We start from the raw sequence: 11,867 nt of genomic DNA, 5'->3' as shown, positions 1-11,867 counted from the left end.
ACACCAGCAATAGAGTGAAGAAGATGAAGCACATGAAACAAACAAACAAACAAAATCTCGCACCAAAACTCGTCGAATCACTACAAATTCGTCGAAAGCAGCGAGAGAGAGATGAGGGAAGAACGACTGCGGAATTGAAATCACGACCGATTTTCTGCAATTCATTGACGCAAAAGAGAGAGAGAGAGAGAGAGAGAGAGAGGGAAGCACGCCGCCGGAATTAGAATCACAACTGATTTTTACCGAGAGAGAGAGAGCACGCGCGCCGGAATTGGAAGCACGCCGCCGGACTTGGAATTGGCTCTCTTCATCGACGGCAGCGAGAGAGAGAGAGAGAGGGAGAGAACATCGAGAGAGATTGGGTCTGGGTCCGACGGGAAGCTAGGCTGGATCTGCCGAGTTAAAAGGGTAGATTAGGAATGCCGCATAAAAGATGACCAAATATTGAGATTTTTCATTTTGTGGCCAAAATGTGAGTTTGTAAGTTCAATAGGGCCATCCGGCCCTATTGTTTCCAGTAATAAAAAACAAAACATTAAAAAAAAATAAGAACATACACCTAGGCATGATTAATGTTTTGATCCATTTTTAATTTATAATTCAATATTGATTTTACATAATTACCTATTAAAATAAAATATATTTACGAGTTTGGATAATTAATTCACTTAGGCATATCGATCGATTAATGTTATTTTCTTCTTGTACATGTAAAATTATATACTTGTACATGTCTTAAAATAGCAACATGAAAGTAAAGAATGAACTGAGGCTAGTGTTTTATACTATCTCCGTAAGGAAAAATATTACTTCGCTATATTGTACACGCGTATTGCAACAAATCATTTTCAAAATACAACAGTTCAGGATGAATTCAAGTCGTTGCATACTACGAGCAATGACTACTCCTGAATTTTTAAATTGGGGGTACGATAAATAACTACATGATCGTAAATATATAAAATATTTGACGTTAAAAATAATACATCCTCAAACATTGTTCAGTTTTGAAGTTTAGGGTTTGATTTTAAGTTGAGCTTATATTTTTTAATTAAGGGTGCAAAATTAAATCTAAAATAATTTGTACAAAAATATTAATACTATTAAGAAAATAAAATTTCATTTTTTTGAAATGCAGCCACACCTGAGTCTGCCACTATTACAAACTCGATGTTCAAAATGAACTATTGGATAATCGAAATTGAGTAGGTGCGGTAGAAAAAGAAGTCGAGGCGGATGCGATGGTGTGATAGTCTCCGGAATTTAAAGGGGAAGGCGAAGGTGAGAAATTAAAATACTACTACCTTTCTAATTTTTGTTACGAGAGAAATCCCATAAAATTATTAATTAAATTTTATAAATATATTTTTATTTTAATTAATCGTAACTCGGATTATAGTTATATGTTACTCTGCTTCATTTCTTACAGTTTCATACTACTAGGGCCAAATGTGGCCCCATTGCATTCAACTACCCTATATAGAGAATGAAGATCAAATCTTGTGCGTTGATTCAAGAACATCATACGGTCCTGATTTGGCTGATTTAACCAGCTAATTTTCGGTCTTTATAATTCATTAAGGTTAAGATTGTAATTTGATAATATGCATATCCGTTTTTAGCTCAAAATAGATCTTATCAGATCTTATATTTATGGTTAATTATTATTAAGATACGTTTGTTACAACTTAGAAACGCATTATCAACATTTTGTCTATCGTTTCCATCCTTTCCAATCTTCTCGTCAATTCCAGTTCATCATTGAAGAAGATTTTGCAGGTTGCAGAATATTTGATGGAAACACAAGGTTATTTTTATTATTCGTTGTTGTCTATTTTCTCGATAGTTGTTGTTGATGCATCAGTTCAAAATTTTATTAAAATCTATAGTTTTTTAGTGTTTTTGAATTCATATTTCATCGGTTGGACGAGAATTTTTTAGTGTGATTCATCGTTTTCTACTCATTTAGAGAATCCATAACGATTTCAGCCTTATTTATTCAAGCAGTCCTTAAATAAAATGTTTATGTTCATTTTTAATTTTTGATGAACTTATGTTCGTTCATCCATTCAAATTGAATGAAGCATGGGTATGATATTTAATTTTTTTATGCAATGAAGGATTATAAATGTAAATTGTAAAAAAAAATGCAATGTCAAATTTACACCTGTTATTAATAATGATTTCAGTCTTATTTATTCAAGTAGTCCTTAAATAAAATGTTTATGTTCATTTAAAATTTTTGATGAACTTATGCTCGTTCATCCATTCAAATTGAATGAAGCATGGTTATGATATTTAATTTACCGTTACCACTTGCAGAATTCACCTATTCAAGAACACCAGATGATCAATTGTGTTATCCTCCTTGTGATGATTCAAAGAAACCTCATAATGGCATGATATTTAATACTTTATCGGAAGCTGTTAAGTTTTACAAGGATTATGCAGAAGTTTGTGGTTTCGAGACCCGACTGAGCACAAACAGAAAATCTAAAGATGGTACAATCAACAGGCAATATGTTGTTTGTAATAGGGAATGAGTATGGATAAAGGCAAACGAACCACTAATCTGCAGCAATAATTTCGACACAAAGAAACGAAAGACAACATCTTGCGAGGTTGATTGTAAAGCTAAAGTAATTTTTAAGATTGCTATGGGAAGTTGCTACAAGATTACTGATTTTTGTGAGGGTCATACACATTCCATGGTACCTTTACCAGCAAGAGACCTGATGCAAAGTAACAGGAATCTTGATGAATTTCAACAAAGGTTCATAATTTATGGTCTAAAGGCTAACATTGGTCCAATGAGTTCATTCCGTATGTTCAGAGAGATTATGGGCAGTTACGATCGTATTGGATGCAAAGGTAATGATTTCAAGAATTTTGCCAGGGACTTGAAAGTGCATTCTAAAGGATCCAATGCACATATGTTGTTGGAATCATTTACCAATAAGCAGGATCTTGGAAACGGTTTTAGGTTCTTTCATGACGTAGATGAAGAGAATAAATTGTGTCGAATAATTTGGGCTGATCAAACTTCGATAAAGAATTTCAGCTTGTTTGGAGAGGTTGTCTCATATGATGCTACTTATAATACTAACAAGTGATATTACGAATTTATTATGTTCAATAATTTTTGCTTAACGTTTAAACATAACATTTACGATACTTGATTATATTCATTTTTGTTTATTATATATGTTAATGCTGCTGATAAAGTTGTCTTGTTTGCTGAAATCCATATGCAGGCACAAGTTGATTTTTACTCCATTCACAGGTAAAGATAATCATGGAAAATGTGTTTCCTTTGGTGCAGCGTTAATATCCCATGAGGACACGGAGTCGTATTCTTGGGTTTTGGATCGGTTTGTTCAAATCATGGGCCATGCACCTCAGATCATAATCACGGACCAAGACCTAGGCCTCAAAGGAGCTGTTGCATCTTGTTGGAAAGAAACTCGTCACATGTTTTGCATGTGGCACATAAATATTAAAGTTGCTGAGAAATTGCCTCAAAGATTGAGAGAAGACACTTCTTTCAAGTCTACTTATGATAGTATTGTCTTGACAGACAATGATGATGTTGATCTGTTTGAGGATAAATGAAAAAAAATAATGATTGTGGAGTTTGATCTTTCTTCGAACAGATGGTTCACTGACATGTTCGAAGATAGGTCAATGTGGATCCCTGCATATTTTAGAGAAGTACCTATGAGCGGCTTATTTCGTACCATTTCAATGTCTAAAAGCGAGAACAGCTATTTCAAACGATTTCTGAACAAAACATCTGATCTTGTTTTACTTTATACCAACTACTGTAGTGGTCTAGATACACAGAGGTACAACTACAAACAGGCAACTCATGTCGACGAGACACGTACGCCTAGGATGGTCACAAACTTACCAATTGAAAGGAACGCATCTGTTGTGTACACTAATACTGTTTTCAAACATGTACATGATGAAATAGATCATGCAAGCAAGGCTTGTGGAATACATAACATGTACTCTGAAGGCAACGACACAATCTATGAGGTTAACGACAACGTAGATGGTGTCTTCTTGGTTTGCAATGTGAAAGATGAGGATGAATTGTCCTACACCTGCCATTTGTTCATTAGGAAAGGTTTGCCGTGCAAGCACATGTTTTTTGTGTTCAGAAATTTGAATATTGACAGTATTCCTCAAAAGTACATTGTTGTGCAGTGATGCAAGTTTAGCATTTTATGCCCAAATGAATCATATGAGGTACAGCCAAGTAACTCAAACCAGCATACATCAAATTGGGAATTTCGCATCTTTAAGGCCGTCAGCGAGTCAATTGCTCATGTGAATGGCAATGAAGAGCTATATGAGCAATTATACAATAATCTCGTTGAAGTTCGAGATAAGTTTGCAAAGATTGGAGCAACAGGCACACCTGCATGCTCAAAGACTAGGTTGTTTAATGAAATCTATGGTTCTGCTCCTACAGAGAGTCACCAAGTGTACTTCCTCCTCACATAGACAAAACTAAAGGAAGTGGCGCTGGTGGTCGCAGAAAATCAGAACAAGAGAAGGCGATGATTCTCGCAAATATACCTAAGCGTCTTTGCAGGAAATGCAAAACAATTGGACATCATGATTCAAGGAACTGTCCAACAAAGGATATCATTTCCTGAAATTTACAATTTTAGAAACTCCCATGATCGAATTTGTTTTATTTAAAGATACATGGATATGATTAGTTTATCGGGTTTTATCAAATTATTTGAATCGTTTTGTTTATATTCATGCTGCATGCAAATGTTAGGTGAACTTAATTGCATTCTATGACAACGTAGTCGTATTGGAGTTCTTAAATAGTCGCAAGATCGCCAGTTTGTTGAGATTTACTGTTTCTGTACAATGAAGTTATGATATCATTCATGTTCGTTTGACAGGTTCGAATTGAATCAGATTGAAGGATTCCCAGCAGCATCATTGCGTAGGGTGAACGATTTCTATACAACAATTAATAATCATAGGTGATTGATGTCATAATAATTTTCATGGGTATTGATGTCATAAACAATGTTTTTCACCTTAAAGGACATGGGATGAACAAGATGCGGAGGATTATATTTGTTCGTATAAGATTTATTCTCTATTCGGACGAACGTATGTTCGCAAAAAATGAGCATATGGATGTATTGCCCTTACCAAAAAAGTTAATTAAATTATAGTGTTTTAAAAATTTAATAAAATTATAAAAAAAAGATAAAGCATTATCAATATACTGGAAACTTTAATGTCACAGTAAAATAACATTAATAATTTCATATAGCATTAATTAAATAATTATTATTATATAACTATTATCGTGTATCCATCGTATCATTTCATCAATCTAACTAATTCGTGTTCGTTAGTTCATTGTTATGTTCGAAGGTACAATTAATCTCTAATAATGCCAGTAAGAGCAAACTATATAAATGTTTTCAAATTAGAAATGAATTATTTTAAATAAACGATTTTCCATTAAACAATATTCAATCATAAACTACACACGACTGTAATGAAAATTTTAAAACATAAAAGTGTATAAAGTTTAAAAAAAAACAGCAAACACAAAAAGTTGAACTTATTAATCGAACAGGAATGCTTAACTATTTCAATAGATGCCCCCACATCGAAACCGATTTTCGTTTTTAAAACTCATTATTAATTTTGTATCCAACGAACTTCATGTTCATTAGATGGTTGGTATGCATATTTATTGAACGTATATGAAGTTCAGGTTTGTTAGGTCCGGAGGGTCTCGAATAGGGGTATGAGGGGGGAATACACTTATGGGCTATTTTTCTGAGTAAAAATGAAACTTTAAATACAAACTGATTTAACGTGTTTACTGAAAAGAGTTTTGTCAAAACAGGGTTGACGACTGATATTGAATACTCTTCAGTAAGGAGTTATTAGTTAAGTCAAAGATTTTAACTGATACACGTAAGGCTTCAGTCGAGTTTGATAAACAGAGATATGTTATGAATCTTACTGACTATCAGAAGATAGATCAGTTAGACTGATAACACACGCAGCGGAAAACTTTTGTTTCGAAATATCCTGTGTAATTAAACACGTTGTCAGTCGTTAGGTTTCTCTTTGCAATTAATCAGTTTTCAATTTATGAAGGTAAGAGCACAAGTAAGAATGTAAGTATTGAAAGCTGTAAATAACACATAGATTTTTACGTGGTTTGGAAAACACTTCCTACATCCACGGTCGGTTGATCAGACCAACAACTTCACTGGGCAAGTGCTTACGGGTGCACTGCAAACCGATGCGTGTGCTTACGGGTGCACAGCAAATCTGAACGTGTGCTTGCAGGTGCACACAAACCGAGACAACTGAAGATCCTATCTTCAGTACCAATGCACCTGGTTGGATATCTCACTCCTAGTGCACACTGGGCACTAAGACCTCACGGATACAGAACACTGGTCTGAACTCCTTTTCGACACAAACACTCAATTCGGTAGGTTGAAGAGATGTTTGAAAACTTGCCGACTAAACCACAAAGAACAAGTTCTTTGCAGTCAGTTTTACTTAGGCTTTGGATATACAATATTTTCCTAAGGTCTAAGAGAATGTATGTAATCAGTAGTGACTGATTTTTGGGCTTTGTGGGCTTGATTTAGCTTTCGGCAGCGTTTCAGCTTATGTTGTTGAATCGGTGAAGATTGAAGTGATCCTCAAGCGCTATTTATTGGAGACGTCTTGAATAGATCCGTTGGCGGAGATGGTCTTCAAGATTTCTTCAGTTAGAGAGTAATTTGAACTTGGGCTGAGGCTTCAATCTTCGAGGTTCCTTATTTGGTAAGAACGACTACTTTGAAGAGCAGGAGATGCGACATCTCTGAAAAGGAAATCACCAAAAGAAGTGGCCTCTGCAGAGAAAGGACGATCCTGAAATCTCTGCATTTAATACGGCTGTACTTCTGGAGTGCGTGGCTTCCTTTGAACGTTGGAGGTTCAGTCCGAGGAAGAATGTTTAACTGATACTTGACTTTAGTATCAGTCCACTGAATCCACGTGGCGCGCATTAAGTAATCAGTCGAAACTGATCCTTCGACTGATAAGTCAAATAACAATATTTGACTTTGCCTTAATCGTTACATCAGTCGGCATCTTCAGTCTTCAGTCTTCAGAACAGCAACTAAACTAGAGAAAGAACTCTAACACTTGAGTTCGAACAGTTCTAGTCTATTACAATTGAAATCAGAAGCATGAATTGATCTACATTTTTTTTATGTAGTGGATTCAGTTACATACAAACTTATAATGATTGAATGCATGCTAAACAGTATCATATTTTGCATCCTAATTTGAATGAAAATCAATCAACAAGAGTCACAATTAGCAGTGAAAGTTTTTTTCCAGAACAAAAAATATCTAAAAACCAAATGTTTAAGATTGAAACGTGAAAAAAAAAATTATTCATTATCAATGAGAAGAGATATATGTTAAATGGAAATGAAACATGATATATTTAAAATATAAAGAAGTTAACTACATAAATTCGAGGTTACTATTATAATATATCAGTTCGTGTTGTTCCAGAGGACACGTGAGTATTTAGAAATGATTTATATGCATGCAATCAACTAACTACAAACATATTACTAACTATTAAAAACATGAATTGCTAATTTGAAATGTATGAATTACTGGTTAATCTTATTAAAAAATATAGGTATTCGGAATCCGCGTTAGACTATCAGGAAAAGAATGAGGCATAATTTAATTCGTGAGTCATGCACTAAAATGGCCACAAAATTCACAACGCTAATGAATTACATAATTAGCTGCATTAATTATTCAAGCAATTCCAATTCATGTTGTTCTGAAGGAAAATCTAGACTTTGGGATTAAATTAATGTGATCACCAGTCATGAATCACATATACAAATTGCATGAATTATTTCATATAGACTTGAATCGGATTTAAATAAATTTCGATTCATGCCGCATGAACGGGTGATTCACGTAATTTAATTTTGATTTGTTCTGTATCAACATGTAATTCCTGCAATTTGTCTTTAAGTAAAAAGTATGTCCTGTTAGGCATACATCTGGAAAATAAATAATTAGATATGGATGATAAGAAGAGAGAAATAAGAAGAACAGATACCAGACGACTCTATATACAGCTCCAAAATTATAATATGATGCGTGGCTTCAAACTTATTCTATATTTTGCAGCGATGGAAAGGTGAATTACAGATTGATATGTATTTAACGTGTAGGTTAGGTTGTATTGTGAAAAGATATGTTTTGATATGGAAAGAATTTAATAAGATTATGGTAACTGATTCTAATCAATTAAAATGACCAAAAAATCCCCTAAGATTATTGGCGTCCATTTTTAGGCTGAACTTTAGGATCAAATCAAGCCATAGGATCTAGAAAATTAAAGGGTTGAGATTCGTTCCTATTTTATACAAAAAAATCTGTTTTTATTTTAGCCCACCTCTATATATATATATATATATATATATATATATATATATATTTAGTGGGTTGAACCTAAAAAATATTTAGCAGCGCAACAGTATGATTCTGAAAATTCGAAATAAAAGTATGTTCATATATAAGTTCGTCGAACGGATAAAGTTCAAATCGTATGTTCATACAAAGTTTATAATATAGGTTCGTTGAACTGACAAATACATTTATGTTCATTCAATTTAGATTTATATAAACAATTAATTTTTAGTACAGAGGAGTAATACCTTTGTAAAAAAAAAAAGAAAACATGTTGAACATGAATATAAAAATTAATGCCTCATATCATATAAAAATTCAATAAATTATGCAAAATAAGAAAAATAATAATAATACAAAAAATCATAAGTCACACATATATTTGGAAATGTTATGAATAACACCAACTGACAATATAGAAATGTATTATCATCCTAATAGAATTCCATCAAATTTCGTTGGGGTAACTGCAATCTCAGTACCATATGTTAAAGATGAATCAATTAAAACCTCATCCTTAAATTTGTTCTTGTCCCATGAAATTATAGATACGCAATATCTCACCCTCAATAGGCATAGATGAATGTGTGTTGCGTTCAATAATCCATTCATCCAACTCGTCGATGTATCGCCCTCAAAAGTCTCCATATGCCTCATCAAATACAACGAAGAGTCGATTGTATTGTTTTTATCTGCCCATTTGAGTTCTACGACTTCAATTGTTGATTTTGCAACAGACGCCGCACTCAAATGTTCACCGTTCTCGTTTAAAAACTCGGACAGTAGAGAACGTTGAAATTAAAATCAAGTATATTAAAAAAATGACATCAACCAATAGGGTAGATTGTTTCAGATTTACAACTTACAAAAACATCACACAAGAGGTCGTAGTTGGTTCCAACCAGGTGTTGATTAAGCTGAATTGAATTGTCTATAATGAACATCAACTCTTTTCGTAAGTCAAAACAAAGAATATATGGCATATCAATTGGAAACACAGGGAAAAAGAACTGCAAACCATTCTAAAAGGTCAGTATTACTATCAAAACACAAATTATGTTAAATAATCATACCAAAATTTACCGTGTCAATTAAACCTAGTGCGTTGCTTTGATACAATCGCAACTCACGATCCAATCCAGCAAAGAATGTTCGCTTTTGTGTTACATATGAAATTCCAGTATTGTATATGCAATCAATCTGTGTTTCATAAATTTGAATATAACTTAAATCATATGTATACATAACAGACTTTGCTTCCTCCCTCAGTTTATTGGATATAACGTAGTCATCAATCACACCTATCGTTGCTTGACATTTCATAGGGTATTTTTTATTGTAACCATACCTTGCTGGCAATTTCAATAGTTCACGCAATCTGCCTATTCCAAATCTTGGTCGTTTCATTTCAATTCGCTGACGTTCGCGTAAATCATTGTTAGACTAGTTCAATAGAATCAGGAATAGTCTCTTAGTAATGTCTCCACTGATGTTGATACGATCTACATAAAATAGCTGAAAAATACAATTTCATGAGTACTTATTGGTTTATGTATATTAAAGAAAAATTATAACTACATGTATATTAAATGGAAACATAGATCTGAAGAAAAAAATTGTGTTTTAACGTATACTTACCTCCAAAAACAAGATGGTCCTGTATACATCTTTGAATCATCGCCACCCCAGGTCTCTCTATTCTCAACCAAATTTCGTAGCATGTATTCTATCCAGTCCCATTTATTCAGATTCTCAACGTCAAACAGAGTGTACAAAATGTGTGGGTGTACTGTTCCATTCGAAAAACTTTCAAACAAGGAGAAACACATGGAAATTATGAAGTGCCTCTTAAACCAAATCCCTCCATTCTTACAGTGGAGCATTTCGTTCAATACAAGTCCAATCTTAATTTTATCCCGGTTCTCAACACCAAACAAAGAAAACCACTCGTCAAATAGTTCATTACTAGTTTGACGATCGAGTCTTTTTCATCTTTTGAACTCCTTTTGGTAACCCAAATGCACGATAAACATCATCTACTGTAACCTTCACTCGAAAATTAGAACTAATTTCCAGTTCACAAGTTTTTGGGTTGAAACTTTTCAATGCCCAATATGCAAGATGGCCAGAAAGCTCTTTCACAGTTAAATCCAACATATTACCAAAACTAGTGTCCCTAATCGTGTCTTGTTGGGCATCATTAAGTTTCAGTGAAGAATCATGGAAAGAAGCTAATGTTGTTCTTGTGTTCAATGACAGTAATTTGGATTTAGTGTTATGAGATGGACACCCAGGGGATTTGGCTGTGGTTACCAGTTCTTTCACATTATCGTCTTCAAGAACTATGTATTCATTGCCTACGCTAACTGGTTCAGAAACTTTAACATTATTGTTGGAGTAGCTCTTGCGATAACCTGTGGATTTGTCTAAATGAAAGAAATAAAAAGCATAATACGTATGGGACAAAATAATATAAAATATGGTACACTATACTATTATAAAACATGTGAAAGTGCAAAGCATACCACCGCTAATGTCAAATTGATTTATGCGACTGGCAGATCGGAACGGAATTGGTGTTTTTCCTAGTTATATATCAAATATTCAACAATTGATATGGTTAAAATAAGGAAGTATTGGGATATACTATAGTTGCGTGTTGTTGACAGTATACCTTTGTCTAGTTGGACATTGTGTGGGTTTATTAGCTTTTTCCTTTTCTTGTCCGGTGAGGTCGAAGAATCACTTGGTGTGTCTGGAAAAATACAAATATAATTAAAATGTAACTTTAAAAGACTATTTATATGAATTTTAATATACATGTAACAGTAATATCATTTCGATGCTCTGACTCCATAACTATCAGAAAAATATTTCAGTTCAAAGGAAAAAATGACAAACTGATTTTCACGCAAGATATATCAATATTCATCTATTAAATTTTTAAAAAAAATTTACATGCCTTGTTTACCGTTCATGAAGCAACATATATTCCAATATTAATTCATCAGTTCACAAAAATAAATACTAAAAAATATAACTTCGAAAAATGATTATCTCAATGAACTTAACGGAAGCAATTTATGCAAACCAAGTTGGAAAATCATGAACAATCAGTTCATCAAATCAGAAGAAAAAAAATATATATAATCTTCAATGAGTTCATCAAATACAAAAAAAATAAATAAAAAGAAACTAATATAATTCAATTCACCAAATCGTAAAATTAGATTTACCGTCTAAAATGAGTAATCAGATTCGCCGTGTTTCGTTGATTTCGAAAGTCCCAGTAAAAATGCCCTTTGCACCGTCGAATGGGAAAACAACGAATCAAGAATGTGAGAAATGTTTCAAGAAAT

The 11,867-nt window shown here is 33.4% G+C and overlaps 1 protein-coding gene across 1 annotated transcript; it reads left to right on the top strand.

Moving 5' to 3' along the window:
* The first annotated feature begins 2,657 nt into the window (after positions 1-2,657).
* On the top strand, positions 2,658-4,512 carry LOC131018423 (protein FAR1-RELATED SEQUENCE 5-like). Its single transcript, XM_057947146.1, has 5 exons — positions 2,658-3,109; positions 3,255-3,596; positions 3,654-4,132; positions 4,185-4,264; positions 4,312-4,512. The coding sequence occupies exons 1-5, from the start codon at positions 2,658-2,660 to the stop codon at positions 4,510-4,512; spliced, it is 1,554 nt and encodes a 517-aa protein (XP_057803129.1).
* Positions 4,513-11,867: the final 7,355 nt, after the last annotated feature.

The sequence above is a fragment of the Salvia miltiorrhiza genome, chromosome 3, assembly GCF_028751815.1.
Source record: "Salvia miltiorrhiza cultivar Shanhuang (shh) chromosome 3, IMPLAD_Smil_shh, whole genome shotgun sequence".
Taxonomy (NCBI): Eukaryota; Viridiplantae; Streptophyta; class Magnoliopsida; order Lamiales; family Lamiaceae; genus Salvia; species Salvia miltiorrhiza.
The sequence above is the reverse complement of the archived record's forward strand: the minus strand, read 5'-3'. Positions and strand labels throughout refer to the sequence as shown.

Excerpts from the sequence above, each read along its gene's own strand:
- LOC131018423 (XM_057947146.1), top strand. The coding sequence starts at position 2,658 with ATGGGAAGTTGCTACAAGATTACTGATTTTTGTGAGGGTCATACACAT. Across the intron at positions 3,110-3,254 it reads GCTACTTATAATACTAACAA|GCACAAGTTGATTTTTACTC; the intron begins GTGATATTACGA and ends ATCCATATGCAG. Across the intron at positions 3,597-3,653 it reads GACAATGATGATGTTGATCT|ATGGTTCACTGACATGTTCG; the intron begins GTTTGAGGATAA and ends TTCTTCGAACAG.